Consider the following 18,063-nt stretch of genomic DNA (forward strand, 5'->3'; position numbering starts at 1 on the left):
TCAAGTGGTAATTATTTCTAGGGCTTTTCTTCACATTCTTCCTACATTTTGACAATTTTCAATATGCAGATATTGTGTACTTTCTTAACTTTACTTGGTTTTGATGATAATCAGTAACAGTTCATATAGTCCCTGGCCTCATGAATTACTATTCATTTTTAGCCAAGGACGTCTTGGATTACTACAGAGTCATGTCCAGAAACTCAGCTCACATCCTGAGTTATTAAGTATGTAGCTAGGCATTCGTAATCCACATTCTCCCTTTCCTTCTCAAACTCTAACATTAACTTAGAAGAACCTGTGAAAATGCCACCTTTGTTTGTGAGTCCTTCAGATTTTCTCTTGAGAAATTACAGTCTGTAAGCTACTTCCCAGGTTTTAATACAAATGTCACTCATCCTTATAGAATCAGGACTACGCAGGAACTAGTGCAGCTCTAAGAACTGGAAGGCTATTTCATTTCAGGTATATGTTTCAGGAAGACAGTACCTCTGATTGCCATGTTGAATAAATACACAGTGACACTGTTTAGTAAGCATAGCCTTACTCACTAGGACATAACTAATCTTTGCAGGTACCTGCCTTCTCTTATATTCAAACTCCAGACTGAACCTATCCTTTCAGTGGTGAGATTTTTGTTTCTCATCTGGTAGAATTGAACACTTATGGCCTGGTGTGGGCACTTCAGAATTCTTTATAGAATGTAAGCCACTATTTCAATGTTTCTAGAATGTGGTCCCCAGATCAGCATCACTTGGGAACTTGTTAGAAATACAACTTTGGGGGCTTAGCCCCAGATCTGATGAATCAGAAACTTTGGAGGTAGGACCTGGAGATCTGTTTTAGCAAGTCCTCTAGGTGATTCTGATGTCACCTCGACATAATTCTAAAATTTGAGAAGTACTGCACTGTATTGGGGCTTCCCTGGTGGCTCAGTGGTAAAGAATCTGCCTGCCAATGCAGGAAACACCAGTTCAGTCCCTGGGTTGGGAAGATCCCTTGGAGAAGGAAATGGCAACCCACTGGGAAGTCCCATGGACAGAGGAGCCTGGTGGGCTACAGTCCATGGGGTTGCAAAAGAGTCAGACACGACTTAGCAACTAAACAATAACGGTACTGTATCATACTGAGTGAGGTGAGCTACTTGAATGCTAGTTATCAGGTAGATCATTGCTTCCTAGGACCGTATTATTTTATCATATCTCATAACATTTGGGTGCCCTTTGTGAGATTTTGAGTCAGAGTGAAACCTACATCTGTCCTCAACCCCAGATTCTTGGATATCCTTCAGTAAGAAGTTAGAAGGGTAAGTTTTGTTTTTAACTGATTCCATTACTAGTTTAATTCCTTATGATTTTTATTTTTATTTTTTTTCATTTATTTTTATTAGTTGGAGGCTAATTACTTCACAACATTGCAGTGGGTTTTGTCATACATTGACATGAATCAGCCATGGAGTTACATGTGTTCCCCATCCCGATCCCCCCTCCCACCTCCCTCTCCACCCGATTCCTCTGGGTCTTCCCAGTGCACCAGGCCCGAGCACTTGTCTCATGCATCCCACCTGGGCTGGTGATCTGTTTCCCTATAGATAATATACATGCTGTTCTCTCGAAACATCCCACCCTCGCCTTCTCCCACAGAGTCCAAAAGTCTGTTCTGTACATCTGTGTCTCTTTTTCTGTTTTGAGTATAGGGTTATCATTACCATCTTTCTAAATTCCATATATATGTGTTAGTATGCTGTAATGTTCTTTATCTTTCTGGCTTACTTCACTCTGTATAATGGGCTCCAGTTTCATCCATCTCATTAGAACTGATTCAAATGAATTCTTTTTAACAGCTGAGTAATATTCCATGGTATATATGTACCACAGCTTCCTTATCCATTCATCTGCTGATGGGCATCTAGGTTGCTTCCATGTCCTGGCTATTATAAACAGTGCTGCGATGAACATTGGGGTGCACGTGTCTCTTTCAGATCTGGTTTCCTCAGTGTGTTTGCCCAGAAGTGGGATTGCTGGGTCATATGGCAGTTCTATTTCCAGTTTTTTAAGAAATCTCCACACTGTTTTTCCATAGTGGCTGTACTAGTTTGCATTCCCACCAACAGTGTAAGAGGGTTCCCTTTTCTCCACACCCTCTCCAGCATTTATTGCTTGCAGACTTTTGGATAGCAGCCATCCCTCACTGGCGTGTAATGGTACCTCATTGTGGTTTTGATTTGCATTTCTCTGATAATGAGTGATGTTGAGCCTCTTTTCATGTGTTTGTTAGCCATCTGTATGTCTTCTTTGGAGAAATGTCTGTTTAGTTCTTTGGCCCATTTTTTGATTGGGTCATTTATTTTTCTGGAATTGAGCTTCAGGAGTTTCTTATATGTTTTTGAGATTAATCCCTTGTCTGTTTCTTCATTTGCTATTATTTTCTCCCAATCTGAGGGCTGTCTTTTCACCTTACTTATAGTTTCCTTTGTTGTGCAACAGCTTTTAAGTTTCAAAAATATGGAATGCTTCACAAATTTGCGTATCATCCTTGCGCAGGGGCCATGCTAATCTTCTCTGTATCGTTCCAATTTTAGTATATGTGCTGCCAAAGCGAGCACCCTTATGATTTTTAAATAGCTGAATAATACTCCTTATAATAGGTAGGTGACCTATAATGAATTAATTGGCTTCACAAATATTTACTGAGCACCTGTAATGGGTCAGATGCCACTGAAAACAACAAACAAAATTCCCTTTCCTTATGGAGCCTACATCTTAGTTGGTGAGTCAGATAATGTATAAGATAAGTAAGTAGACTACGTAATGTATCAGGGAGTTATAAATGCTAATGACATTTAAGAAAATAGGGGAGGGAGGTAGGAACTGTCATGGGGTGATGTTTAAATTTTTCAGTGGAGTGGCCAGGGAAATCTTCATTGACTAGTTGATTTTTCAGTAAAGACCTGAAGAAAGGTATTAGCTAGTCATGATGGGGGTTGGGAGGGGATGCGATACTGTAAGTTCTGTTGGCTTTGTCATAACTCTAAGTGATATGAGAACTATTGCTTGGCTTTTGAGCAGAAGAGTGGCATGTTCTGATTTATGTTTTAGTAGCATCATGCTTGGTGCCATGTTGTGAATAGATTCATGATGGGCAAGGCTGAAGCAGAGAGACCAGTTAGGGTGCTGTGATTATATCCCAGATGGTTGGTGATGGTGGCTTGAAATAGGGTGGTGACCAAATCTGAACACATTTTGAAGAAAGAACCAACAAGATTTCCTGAAGGACCAAATGTGGACCATAAGATGACATGCAGAGGCTTTTATCCTGACCAAGCTGGGAGGATGGAATTTCTATTAACTGAGGTAGGGAAGAATATTGGAGGAGTACATGTGAAGGGTGGATATCAGAAGCTCAGTTTCTGACATGTTAAATCTGAAGCATTATCAGTTTTCTCTTTTGCTGGAATATTCCCATCAGTCAATATGTGGTTATGTCTCTCAACTATTAAAAGAAGAAGATTTTTTCTTTACCCATTGCTCTCCAGCTATTTCTCTTCTTTACTACAAAACTGCTTTGCAGAGATGTCTGTTCCTGCTGCTTTGAACTCTTTTTTTCCTTGCTAATTAAACCCACTTCAGTAAGGTTTAGTCTCTCACCATCCTACCAAAACTCATCCTGTCAAGGTTATCTCTATGTTACTCTATGTCAAGGTTATCTCTATGTTATGAAGTAAATAATCATTTTTTTCAGTCCTCATCATAGCTGACCTATTTTAGTAGTGAATTTAGCACAGTTGATCCCTCCCTCCTTCTGAGGAGACTTGATTAATAGGAAGTCCAGAACATCGTATTTGCCTGGATTTTCTCTTGCTTCTTGGATGATTCCTTTCTTACCTCCTTTTTGTGCGTGTGTGCTAAGTCGCTTCTGACGTGTCTGACTCTGTGCAACCCTATGCACTCTAGCCAACCAGGCTCCTCTGTCCATGGTATTCTTCAGGCAAGAATACTGGAGTGGACTGCCATGCCCCCCTCCAGGGGATCTTCCCAACCCAAAGGTGGACCCCACGTTTCTTACGTCTCCTGCACTGGCGGGTGGTTCTTTACCACGAGCGCCAGCTGGGAAGCCCTTTACCTCCTTTACCACTCCTCATGTACTCCATCTCTAAGTAATGAAATGACCCAAGATTTAGTCCTTTTCTTTTTTTATCTATATCAGGGGTTCCTAACCTCATAGTGAGTGTGTATAAATATATAAATATAGATTTTAAAATATAAATAAAGTTGTGAAAGTGAAGGTGAAGTCGCTCAGTTGTGTCTGATTCTTTGCGACCCCATGGACTGTAGCCTACCAGGCTTCTCCATCTATGGGATTCTCCAGGCAAGAATACTGGAATGGGTTGCCATTTCCTTCTCCAGATCTTCCCAACTCAGGGATTGAACCCAGGTATCCCGCATTGTAGGCAGACGCTTTATCGTCTGAGCCACCAGGGAAGTCCAAGTAGATAAAAGTTGTATCTTATTTTATTTTTATATGGACCCCTTTGGCAATCTGGTGAAACCTATGAACTACTATGGGCCCCTCTCACAATAATGTTTTTAAAAGCATAATGTAAGACAGGTTGCATTACAAGGGAAACTAGTTATATGGAATTGTAGCTGTCAAAATATTAAAAACAAACAAAAATATTAAAAACAATAGAGCAACATATTTCATGTTTTAAGATATGTGCTTCTCTATATAAAATTAGATAGAAGGGTCTTGTACCAGATTTAATAACTACCATAATTTTCTTGGTGAAGTAGGAAGCAAGTTCATTATGTAAGAATGAGGATGGGGAAAGAGTTGCTGGAGATTTAAAGAGAGAGGAGAAAGCCTGCAATAACTATTTGTGACAGGGGAAGAAGCAACAAGTTGAAGAAATACAGTAACATTTGCTGGGTATTATGGGACCATTTTAATCATTAAATGAAAGTGAAACAAGTCAGCAAGGGTTTGTTTTTCTCTGACCACAGCTAAGGTGGATAGTTGAATTTAACCAGGGATGTGATTAGCTATAGAAATACAAAGAAGTGCGAGGGGAGCAAAGGAATTGAGGGTGTATACTAATAGAGTGATATGATTATTGACTGTGGAATTTAAAATAAAAAGGGAAAAGAGAACTGGGGGTGTGGTGAGGGTGGTAGGACCAGTGAGTTGAAGGTTATGTTAAGTTGGAAGAACTGTTCGAAGGATTGTTGGAGTAAAGCTCCTAGATTCATGTTACTGGGAAGACAGGGAGTAATGGGTGGAAAATGGATGGTTTGGAGTTGGGAATATAGAGGAAAATACACATTGTTCATCTCTGTCTGGACATGTATAGATTCTGCTGGAGAAGCAAAAATAATATTCCATTATAGGGTTTACATTTTAAAGGCTGAGGTACCTTATATGTCACATGTTATTCATGAGATATGATTTGATTTGCCAAATAAAATAATTGCAATTTAAGAAAATTCAATTGAAAAAAATTGAAAACAGTATAGTATTGATAATTGGCATTCAGAAAAGATCTTTTAGTTGTATAAAAATTGAAATGTCAGGCATTCTTTAGAAAGATTCAGTCTCGGTGCTTTAACATGTGTTTCAGATATTTAATAATCTGCAGATAGATTTTCAGAAGAGAAAATTAAAACAAAATTTTTAGTAATGCAGAGCAACAGAAAATCAAACAGAATTAAGAGGAAACATTTTAGAATAGAACAGAAAAACTGGATTTGATTTACAAAATCAAACTTAAACCCAAACTATTTCCTTTAAGCACTTATTAATACTAAAATGCCAAGTTAGTTATTGTAAATAAATAATTTACAAGGTAATGTTTTTCTTACCTCCGGTCCCCAGACTTCTTCTAACGGGAGGTGCTTGTTAAGCTCAATCATTGAATTCCATGTCTGAGCTTCATTCAAACAACCGCTCTGTCAAAAGATTTTATATATACAGAAAGATTATATATATATATATATATATATGTTTTGCATGTCAATTTATTTCTAAGTATTTAATTAGTGCCATTGGAAATTATACATCTAATTTTAATTATTTAAGTGTTTGCTGATATATAGAAAAACAATGGACTTTTGTAAAATGATCTTGTACAGAGACAACTTCTTAAACTCAGTTATTAATTTTAATTGTTTCAGATGAACAATCATGTTATCTGTAAATATGACAGTTTTATTTCTTCCTTTCCAACCTTTATCCTTTTATTTTTATTGCTCATTTTTTACCTTATGAGAAACATCTGGAACAATGTTGTATAGAAATGGTTAGAACAGGCCTCCTTGTTTCATTCCTGATTTCAGAGGGAAGGCTTTCACATTTTTACCATTAAGTATGATGTTTTATGGGCTTCCCAGGTAGCTCAGCTGGTCAAGAATCTGCCTGCAATGCAGGAGACCCTGGTTCAATTCCTGGGTCAGGAAGTTCCCCTAGAGAAGGGATAGGGTACCCACTCTCATATTCATGGGCTTCTGTGGTGGCTCAGACAGTAAAGAATCCACCTGCAGTGCAGGAGACCTGGGTTCAATCCCTGGGTTGGGAAGATCCCCTGGAGGAGGGCATGGCAACCCACTCAAATATTCTTGCCCGGAGAGTCCGCATGAATGGAGGAACCTGGTGGGCTACAGTCCATGGGGTTGCAAAGAGTTGGACACGACTGAGCAACTCAGCACAGCAGCATGATGTTTTATACAGGGTTTTTTGTATCCACATTTTATTAGGTTAAAGAAGTACCATTTATTTATAATTTTATAAGATTTATTTTTAAAGTAATGTTATATATCGATGATAAATTTTTTACAAATTTTATTAAAAATTTTTTTGGCCATGCTGGGTCTTTGTTGCTGCATGGTTTTTTCTCTAGTTGTGGCAAGTGGGGCTACTCGCTAGTTGCAGTAGTGCCCAGGCTTCTCTTTGCAGTGGCTTCTCTTGTTGCAGAGCATGGGCTCTAGGGTGCATGGGCTTCAGTAGTTGTGGCATGTGGCCTCAGTAGTTGCGACACCTGGGCTCTAGAGCACAGGCTCAGTAGTTGTGGCTCACAGACTTAGTTGCTCTGTGGTATATGGGATTCTCCCAAATCAGGGAGAATCTGTGTTGGTCTTACTAGTAAGGCCTTTCTGCCATGGCCTGCAAAGTAAACAGGCAGAATAACAGGGATTGACTGTGGAGGCTAAGACTGACCAATCACTGAGGATGAAGGAAAGCCAGGAGAGGAGAGTGTGGGGACAGTGAAGCCAAGGTCAGTGGGTCAAGTGCTGCAAAAAAATCAAGTGAGATGAAGCCTACAGTGGTATTCATTTGATTTAGCATGAATATGATGATTGGCCGAAAGCCAAAGTCAGACCCATAAATAATCAAACATTAAATACAATGTGGAGAGAAAATAAAATAATAATTGCATCATCCTACTATAAATATTACCTTTTCTGACCCCTTTTGTTCTATGTGACAGTGATTTCTTTTTTCATAAATGAATTATAGTAGTCATAGAATTTAACACAGAGGTAGTATTTTTTTTCCCCTGCCTAGAGCTGACTGGTTCTGTTTTCCTTAGATAACTTATATATCGATTTAAAATAGAAAGACTTGTCTAATTGTATGCTAAATTCTATTTAAATCCAAAAATGTCATACCTTCTTCATAGTATTATTAAAGCTATAGTCATCCCTGCCATGTATTTCCCACACTATGAAATTTACTTCAACATCTTCAACATAACCATTGTCATTGTATCTGAAACACAAAATAACAATTTAGTGTAGAAGAGTTAAGAGCTCCAGAATTTAAGATAGATGTGCTTAGGGTTAAATCCTGTCTTTATTACTAGGCTTTGTGAACCCTGCAGAAATTACTTAAACTCTTGAAGCCTCAATTTTCTTATCTATAAAGTACCTACTGTGTAGGCTTCCTTCAGTTCTCAAAATAAAACTAATAGTAATGAAGCAGAATTTTTTTTACTTTTTAAAACAGTTGCAACCATATATTGATGAGGTGAGTGAAAGTGAAAGTCGCTCAGTCATATCTGACTCTTTGCAAGTCTGCAGGCCAGAATACTGGAGTGGGTAGCCTTTCCCTTCGCCAGGGGATCTTACCAACCTAGGGATTGAACCCAGGTCTCCCACATTGCAGGCAGATTCTTTACCAGTTGAGTTACAAGGGAAGCCCAAGAATACTGGAGTGGGTAGTCTATCCCTTCTCCAGCAGATATTCCCAACCCAGGAATAAATCGGGGTCTCCTGCATTGCAGGTGGATTCTTTATGTACTGAGCTATTAGGGAAGCCCAGGAACAATAAAAAATCATAAAATCATATTTCCTGTTCCTCCACCCCCACCATTCCTTTGATATTCAATTTTAATCATGAATATTATCTTTTTTAATGTTTGCTTTGTACAATTAAAAATGCTTACATTTCTACCAGAAAAAAAACAACATGATTTATTTAAGTAAAAAAGATCTTAACTCTTGAGCAGGCATCACTTGACACTCATGAAAAGCAAGAAGCTACAGTGTCATCTAGTGGCAATAACAATGAATTGCATAACCCATGCTTTCTGGGTTTATTATGCTCTTTAATATTCTATTCATTTCATTGAGAATACCAGGCAAAAATACTTGCCCGTGTGAGCATGGCTTATTTTCATTAAAGTTTGTTAATGTGATATAAAATACTAATTAAACCTGAGAGACTCATGAATGTTACTACATTTTGTAACTCTTCCCTACAATTTGTAATTTCTCCACTATGGCAGTTCTACTTTTGGAACTGGGAAGGAGAGAGCTCTCTATTGATCCAGTAGACATATGTTTACAATCCTGTGTGGTCGCTCCAGATAGCTCATTATATTAATCATGTCTTTTACTTTCTGTAAAGTGGTGCTTAGTATCTGGGGACTTGCTTAATTTGGAGGGACTGCCCTTCCCAGGGTTAATTCTTAGAGATGGTAAACCAGGAATGCCTTTCATACGCAAACCAACCAATCCAGAAGCCTGGACACTGAGGCTAACTGATCTCAGATCTGACTGTCCTTCCATAGTAGTCCAACTCTGGCAGCCCCATAGTCTGTAGCCCAGCCAGAACCCACCTCCTTTATGAGTTGTCACACTGGCCCACTCCCCATTCACCTCCTTTAATCACCCCAAGACGAGGTACTAGACAACTAGACAGCACTTGTGCTCAGAGCCCACTGAAATGACTCAAAATAGCCAGTTCTGTCCTGCTTACCCTGTCTCTCCATTCCTTCCTACAGAAAACACAGTTGAGGCTCTTACCTCTGTTTTCCCCTCACTCCCTCTCTCCTGACAGGTCCTGGTGCTTCCCCATGAGGCCCTACATGATGTGCTGTGCCTCCTGTTTCTTGGGATTGTTATTTATAATAAACTTCTTCCTTCATGACAGTCATTTCCATGTCTATGTGTCTTACCGTACCTGATTAAACAAATCTTGAGTAGCCCTAAAACACCCTAATATCTGCTATTGAACTTCCTGCATCATAGTAGAGCAATTATGTCCCTCTGTTCCCTCTGGGTTGCTTCTGTAGCACCAAATTCTAGTTTGGGATGGGTTGTCATGGGAATTGATAGCAAAGAGGCAGCTGGGATGACATATTCCCAGCTGAATCGTACTTCTAAGACTTGCTTTATTCTTGTTAGTATTTGATATTGAATCTGTTATTTTATCTGTAAAATTATGCCCAACACTGTTCCTAAGCCGTTTTCTAGAAAGGTAAGGCATTTATTATAATCTAGAGATCTAGACTACATGCTAATTTCCTAGCGACCATCCCTATCTTAAGGCTTAATTAGCACCCAAATTTGCTTCTGGTAAATACCTAATTGAATACTGGGTTATTAACTATGTATTGCTATAATCCAGTTGAACTGGACACTGAGGCTTATTGATCTGACTGCCCCTCTGTAGTTGTTTAGTCACTAAGTTGTGTCTGACTCTTTTGCTGCCCCATGGACTGTAGCCTGCTAGGCTGCTCTGTCCATGGGATTTCCCAGTCAAGAATACTTGAGTGGGTTTCTATTTCCTTCTCCAGGGGATCTTGCCCACCCAGGGATCAAACTCAGGTCTCCTGAATTAGCAGATGGATTCTTTACCACTGAGTCACCTGGGAAGCCCATCCCAATGTACTTAACCTCAACTATTTGGTTGATTATCTTAGGAGAATTGGAGTCAACAAGTTTTATCAAGTGATTCCTTGTTGGAGAGATACAAAAGTACTGCCGCAGTAGTCCAAAGTAGTGCTGCTCTAAAAGGCCACTTTCTGACTCCAACCTCTTCCATCTTTCACAGCCTCTCAACTGCCCCTTGACCTCCATTCCCCTTATTCCCCTCTGCTTCTCTGCTGCATAAAAGTTCCTTTCTAGCCGCTCTTCCTCTCCCACTCAGCCCAATCTCATGGTTGATTATCTGACCCGCTGTCTCCCACCAGCACCCTGGATACACTCAGTTATTCTTCCCCTTGCATCTAACGTCTAACCTAAACCTTGGATGCTACCTATGCCTTCTTCAGCTGTGTATGTGATACTTGGGAAGTTCAGCGTGTGTGAGGATTGGACCCACTCATGGTATCTTACCTCAGTCGTACCTTTGCTGTTGTCCAGTAATCTTTTTACAGGCCCTTAGCCAGCTCCTTTTCATTTTACCCTCAGTGACCTTTGACATTCTCCTGAAGTCCCCTCCTCAACCCCTTCCTTCTCTGAGTTTACAGATGACCCTCCTTTCTACTGCATGTAAGTAAACTGGGGCTATCAGACATGACCTCTCTCAACTTCTACATTCCTATCTCCAAACTAGTCATTTTTACTTCTTCCCTCCGAATCTCACGGGCTTCCCAGATGGCATAGCAGTGAAGACTGTGCCTGCCAATGCAGGAGACGCAAGACTCAGTTTCAATCCCTGGGTTGGAAAGATCCCCTGGAGGAGGAAATGGCAACTTGCTCTAGCATTCTTGCCTGGAAAATTCCATGGACAGAGGAAGCTGGTGGGCTACAGTATAGTGTCGCAAAGAGTTGGACATGACTGAGCAATTGAGCACACATGCACCCACAGTCTCAAAGAATGGATTACCCTTTGAACCTTGCCACCTGGGCCTTTGATCCTATTTCCCCAGCTTTCTTCATGGATGTTGCTCCTATAGCTTAGGTGCTTATTTTATTTTAATAAGGTATTTCAAATATACGGAGAATAATGTGAAAATTATTATTTATCATTTCCATCCAGGTTGTATTCTTTAATTATATACAAATGTGTCCATAAATCATGTATATTATTGATTTATGGGTTTGAAAATGTACATACATGATATTATACTGTAAGTATCTTTTGGTGACTTTTTTTTCCACTCGATATTAGGTTTTGAGATAAATCCACAGAAATTTCCAGTCTCTTGATCTGTTTTCTTCATCAGTGGGTCCCTCCTGATCTCTCTTCCTTCCCTACCCAACCTGGAATTCATGGCTGAACATTTGATTCCCTCTTACAAGCATCATAGCTCATTCATTTTAACTGCTATTTGGCATTCTGTTGTCTAACTACATAAGGTATTCATCCAAATGTTTGCCATATTTTACCACAATTCTTAAAAATCTGTATTTAAAGACATAAAAAACAAACATTTCAACCACTTGTCTTTTTTACTTTGTTTATGATATCATTTAGTGCAGATTTTTAAAAATTGCCATTGCATCAAAAAGAATAAAGTACCTAGGAATAAACCCACCTAAGGAGGCAAAAGACCTCTAAAAACTGTAAGATACTGGTGAAAGAAATCAAAGATGACACAAACCGATGGAGAGCAATATCATGTTCAATATTGGAATAATCAATGTTGTCAATGTGACTATACTACCTAAGGCAATCTGCAGATTCAATATAATATCTATCAAGTTACTGATAGCATTTTTTACAGAATCAGAACAAAAATTTTTACAATTTATATGGAAATACAAAAGCCCCTGAATAGCCAAAGCAATCTTGAGAAAGAACACAGCTGGAGGAATCAGACTCCCTGACTTCAGACTATACTACAAAGCTACAGTAATCAAGACAGTATGATACTGACACAAAAACAGAAATATAGATCAATGGAACAGGATAGAAATCCAGAAATAAACCAATTCACCCTATGGTTAATTAATCTATGACAAAGGCAAGAGTATACAAGAGAGAAGAGACCATCTCTTCAATAAGTAGTGCTGAGAAAACTAGACAGCTACATGTAAAATAATGAAATCAGAACATTCTCTAACACCCTACACAAAAATAAACCCAAGATATATTATAGACCTAAATATAAGACCAGATACTATAACACTGTTAAAGGAAAACATAAGGAGAATATTCTCTGACATAAATCACAGCAAAGATCTCTTTTTTTGGTTCACTTCCTAGAGTAATGGAAATAAAAATAAACAAATGAGGCCTAATTAAACTTAAAAGCTTTTGCACAGCAAAAGAAACCACAGACAAAATGAAAAGATAATCCACAGAAAGGAAGAAAATGAAATTTGCAAATGAAGTGACCAAAGAGGGATTAATCAAAATATACACAGTCCATGTAGCTCAATATTTTAAAAAAAACCAATTAAAAAATGGGTGGAAGATCTAAAGACATTTCTCCAAAGAAGACAGACATGCAAATGGACAAGAGGCACATGAAAAGATGCTCAACATTGCTAATTATTAGAGAAATACAAATAAAAACTACAATTAAGTATTTCCCTCACACAGTTCAGAATGGCAATCCTCAAAATATCTACAAACAATAAATTCTGGAGAGTGTGGAGAGAACGGAACCTTCCTACACCATTGGTGGGAATGTAAATTGGTACAGTCATTATGGAGAACAGTATGGAGAATCCCTAAAAAACTAAAAATAGAGCTACCATATGACCCTGCAATCCCACTCCTGAGCATATATCTGGAGAAAATCATGTTCTGAAAGGATACCTGCAACCCAGTATTCATTGCAGCACTGTTTGCAATAGCCAGAACATGGAAGCAACCTAAATGTCCTTCGATAGAGTAATAGATAAAAAAGATGCGGTACATATATGCAGTGAGATATTACTCAGCCATTAAAAAGAGTGAAATAATGCCATTTGAAGCAACATGAATGGACCTAGAGATTGTCATACTGAGTGAAGTAAGTCAGACAGAGAAGAAGAAATATTGTATGACATCCCTTATATAGGAATCTAAAAGGAAATGATACAAATGAACTTACAAAACAAAGAGATTCACAGACTTAGAGAATGAACTTATGGCTGCTGGGTAAAAAGATGGGGGAAAGGGATAGTTAGGGAGTTTGAGATGGACATGTATACACTGTTATATTTTAAAATGGATAACCAACAAGGACATACTGTATAGCACATGGAACTCTGCTCAGTGTTATGTGACAGCCTGGATGGGAGAGGAATTTGGGGGAGAATGGATACATGTATATGTATGGCTGAGTCCCTTTGCTGAAAACTATCAGGTTTGTTATCAAACTATCATTGTTTGTTAATTAGCTATACCCCAATACAAAGTAAAAAGTTAAAAAAAAAAAGTCATGGAGAAAATAATAAACTAAGAAATTAAGGAAGAGCTACCAGTGAGGTAACAGGAAAAGTAGGAAAACATGACATCCTGGAATCCCAATAAGGAAGATATTTTAAGTAGGAGGAAATGATCAACCGTGTTAGTTCTTGTTAATGAGATTGAGTAAGATGAGACCTGAGAACTGACCATTGAGTTAGCAACATGGAGGTTGCTGGCCACACTGGCTGGCAATGTCAGTGGAGGGGTGGGAGTAAAAGCTGATTCCTGTTGATGTATGGCAAAGGTAAATACAATATTATGAAGCAATTTTCCTTTGGTTAAATAAGTTTTTTTGCGGGAAAAATAAAAGAATGGCTAGAAAGCCTTCCATGGTCTGGAGTCTACCTAGCTAGTTTCTCAGCCTTCTCCTGACACATCAGGACTCAGTTTGTGCTCCAGTAACATGATACCACTTGAACTATGAAATTTCTTCCTCTATCACTTCTGTTTCAAAGGCTTACTCAGTGGAATTCCCTGTTACCTTCCCCACTTCTCCTTTCCTCCCCTGCCTTCATTCAGCTAAATCTTATCCTTTAAGCCTCAGTGACTCAGCTCTAATGCTCTGGGAACACTTCCTAGGGCCCCTCTCCCTTCCGTAGCTGAACTGGATTCTTTTCTTTTCAGGACCAACAATCCATACTAATCCTTTCTATTGTTCCATTTAGCATATTAGTTCATATCTAATTCATCAGATTCTTGACAGCAGAAATCCTGTCTTACCCATCTTTGAGTTCCCAGTGCCTAGCACAGTAATTGGTGTAAATTAGGTGTTTAATCACCGATTAAACATGAACTTTGGACATGAACCTTGGCAAACTCTGGGAGATGGTGAGGGACAGGGAAACCTGGCATGTTTCCATGGGGCATGCTTCCATGGCATATGTCCATGGGATCACAAAGAATCAGACATGACTAAGTGGCTGAACAACAACAGGTGTTTAATAATGATTTGAGATGATTTGAGACTTGTTCCAAATAGGAAAAGGAGAACGTCGAGGCTATATATTGTCACCCTGCTTATTCAACTTATATGCAGAGTACATCATGAGAAACACTGGGCTGGATGAAGCACAAGCTGGAATCAAGATTGCTGGGAGAAATAGCAATAACTTCAGATATACAGATGACACCACCCTCATGGCAGAAAGTGAAGAGGAACTAAAAAGCCTCTTGATGAAAGTGAAAGAGGAGAGTGAAAATGTTGGCTTAAAGCTTAACATTCAGAAAACTAAGATCATGGCATCTGGTCCCATCACTTCATGGCAAATAGATGGGGAGACAGTGGAAACAGTATCAAACTTTATTTTTTGGGGCTCCAAAATCACTGCAGATAGTGATTGCAGCCATGAAATTAAAAGACGCTTACTCCTTGGAAGGAAAGTTATGATCAACCTAGACAGCATATTAAAAAGCAGAGACATTACTTTGCCAACAAAGATCAGTCTAGTCAAGGCTATGGTTTTTCCAGTAGTCATGTATGGATGTGAGAGTTGAACTATAAAGAAAGCTGAGTGCCAAAGAATTGATGCTTTTGAACTGTGGTATTGGAGAAGACTCTTGAGAGTCCCTTGGAGGGACTGGTTGCAAGGAGATCCAACCAGTCCATCCTAAAGGAGATCAGTCCTGAAGCTTTCTTTGGAAGGACTGATGTTGAAGCTGAAACCCCAATACTTTGGCCACCTGATGCAAAGAGTTGACTCATTGGAAAAGACCCTGATGCTGGGAAAGGTTGAGGCAGGAGGAGAAGGGGATGACAGAGGATGAGATGGTTGGATGGCCTCACCGACTCAATGGACATGAGTTTGGGTAAACTCCGGGAGTTGGTGATGGGCAGGGAAGCCTGGCGTGCTGCGGTCCATGGTGTCACAAAGAGTCAGACACGACTGAGCGACTGAACTGAACTGAGCTGAAGAGTGCATGTATCTGGGAGAGAACATTAAGGGGGATCATCTGCTGGATCATCGAAAAAGCAAGAGAGTTCCAGAAAAACATCTATTTCTGCTTTATTGACTATGCCAAAGCCTTTGACTGTGTGGATCACAATAAACTGTGGAAAATTCTGAAAGAGATGCGAATACCAGACCACCTGACCTGCCTCTTGACAAACCTATATGCAGCTCAGGAAGCAACAGTTAGAACTGGACATGGAACAACAGACTGGTTCCAAATAGGAAAAGGAGTACGTCAAGGCTGTATATTGTCACCCTGCTTATTTAACATATATGCAGAGTACATCATGAGAAACGCTGGGCTGGATGAAGCACAAGCTGGAATCAAGATTGGCGGGAGAACTATCAATAACGTCAAATATGCAGATGACACCACCCTTATGGCAGAAAGTGAAGAGGAACTAAAAAACCTCTTGATGAAAGTGAAAGGGGAGAGTGAAAAGGTTGGCTTAAAGCTCAACATTCAGAAAACTAAGATCATGGCATCTGGTCCCATCACTTCATGGGAAATAGATGGGGAAACAGTGGAAACAGTGTCAGACTTTATTTTTTTGGGCTCCAAAATCACTGCAGATGGTGACTGCAGCCATAAAATTAAAAGACGCTTACTCCTTGGAAGGAAAGTTATGACCAACCTAGATAGCATGTTAAAAAGCAGAGACATTACTTTGCCAACAAAGGTCCATCTAGTCAAGGCTATGGTTTTTCCAGTGGTCATGTATGGATGTGAGAGTTGGACTGTGAAGAAAGCTGAGCACTGAAGAATTGATGCTTTTGAACTGTGGTGTTGGAGAAGACTCTTGAGAGTCCCTTGGACTGCAAGGAAATCCAACCAGTCCATCCTAAAGGAGATAAGTCCTGGGTGTTCATTGGAAAGACTGATGCTGAAGCTGAAACTCCAGTACTTTGGCCACCTCATGCGAAGAGTTGACTCATTGGAAAAGACCCTGATGCTGGGAGGGGTTGGGGGCAGGAGGAGAAGGGGATGGCAGAGGATGAGATGGCTGGATGGCATCACCGAGTCCATGGACATGAGTTTGAGTACACTCCAGGAGTTGGTGATGGACAGGGAGTCCTGGCATGCTGCGATTCATGAGGTGGCAAAGAGTTGGACACGACTGAGCGACTGAACTGAACTGAAATGAGTTCCTGATGGGGAGGGGTGCTGTAGGTTGAGGAGAGATTTAGAGAGGATAAAGCAAGGGTTAGTTCTGTCTGCATCCCTGAGAAGAGTTTTAACCCTCTTACCCACTTATGCCTCAGCTTCTAAATTGTAACCTCCCTCATGCATGGACCACAGGTCATCCAATTTTGTATAACTAGCACTGAAAACCCAGTGCTGCATACGTTGGGTGCTCAAAAATATTTATTATTAAATGTGGGCATCCCGAGTCTGGGCCGTCTCGGAAGGAGAGGGTGGAGGCCGCGGCCAGCTGGAGGCGCAGTCATGCCCCGGTATTACGAGGACAAACCGGAGGGCGGCGTGTGCGCGGGCGTGAAGGAGGATCTGGGCGTGTGTCTGCTGCAGTCTGATTGCGTGCTCAAGGAAGGAAAATCCCCCCGGCAGTGTCTGAAGGAAGGAAACTGCAAGGCTTTGAAATACTCATTTTTTGAGTGTAAGAGATCAATGTTGGATGCCAGATCAAGATTCAGGGGAAGAAAAGGATATTGATACTACTATGTTGAAACCAAGATGAAAACAACAAAGGACTCTGGTCATTAAACCAGAGAAGCCAAAATAAGAAACATACTTTTTGTTACATCTGTTCAGGTGGACCAGTTTTTTCCTCCATGAAACAAGAAAATGGATGAGTTCTGGTTTCCAGTAGGTATAAATGATTCTCTTGCTCTAAGTTATTCTTAGAATAAAAATTTAATTGAATAGTTGTGAGCTGAGAACATAATAGATGTGTTTTAAGAACTGTTCTGAAGCACAGGGAATGGAAAGATTGTTAGTTTCCACTGACTTCTCAACCAGATGACACAATTTGTGCATCCTTTGTCAGTACTGTGGAGGCCAGGGGTGGGACCGTGAGAATCAGCATGCAGCCTAATGAGAAAATATCCGTCTGGAAGGTGTAGGCTAAAACTTTCTTTTATTCAGATTGTACTATTTAGTTCCAAAATAAATTGTGTTTGACTGCTTGGTGAAGAAAAAAAAAAATTTATTATTAAATGCATGACTAATTAGGCTTCTTTTCATAATTTTGAAACTTTCAATAGTAAGTTAAAATTTTTAGTGAGAATATACTTACAGTTGAACCAAAGGGCGAAATTTTTCTCTGAAATCAACTCTCAGTGGGCAGCCGTATTTGTCCCAATTATATTTTACTCTCTAGAAAAGGAAATAATGCTTTAGTTATTTTCTATATTTGGTTGATTGACAGAATTATAGTTTTCTTACCAATGGTTTAGACGGTCGATCCCTCAGATATGACCTGTAAAAAAAATTTTTTTTGTTACTTAGAATCTTTCCTCTTCTCAAGCTTAA

At 39.6% G+C, this 18,063-nt stretch overlaps 2 protein-coding genes and 1 non-coding gene across 3 annotated transcripts in view; 1 reads left to right on the top strand and 2 right to left on the bottom strand.

Moving 5' to 3' along the window:
• Positions 1 to 18,063, bottom strand: part of CATSPERE (catsper channel auxiliary subunit epsilon) — a 145,642-nt gene that overhangs the window by 15,959 nt on the left and 111,620 nt on the right. Inside the window, exons 16-19 of the mRNA XM_043924360.1 lie at positions 17,977 to 18,010; positions 17,828 to 17,907; positions 7,662 to 7,761; positions 5,859 to 5,945 (exon numbers count right to left, since the gene is read on the bottom strand). Coding sequence (XP_043780295.1) covers positions 5,859 to 5,945; positions 7,662 to 7,761; positions 17,828 to 17,907; positions 17,977 to 18,010 — 301 coding nt within the window. The remainder of the gene's footprint in view (positions 1 to 5,858; positions 5,946 to 7,661; positions 7,762 to 17,827; positions 17,908 to 17,976; positions 18,011 to 18,063) is intronic.
• Positions 2,499 to 2,605, bottom strand: LOC122708434. The gene has a single exon (XR_006345206.1). It is a non-coding gene; the product is annotated as a U6 spliceosomal RNA (small nuclear RNA).
• LOC122708185 (cytochrome c oxidase assembly factor 5-like) lies at positions 16,959 to 17,454 on the top strand. Its single transcript, XM_043924361.1, has one exon. The coding sequence runs from the start codon at positions 17,020 to 17,022 to the stop codon at positions 17,242 to 17,244; it is 225 nt and encodes a 74-aa protein (XP_043780296.1). The 5' UTR covers positions 16,959 to 17,019; the 3' UTR covers positions 17,245 to 17,454.

The sequence above is a fragment of the Cervus elaphus genome, chromosome 14 (genome assembly GCF_910594005.1).
Source record: "Cervus elaphus chromosome 14, mCerEla1.1, whole genome shotgun sequence".
Lineage (NCBI taxonomy): Eukaryota > Metazoa > Chordata > Mammalia > Artiodactyla > Cervidae > Cervus > Cervus elaphus.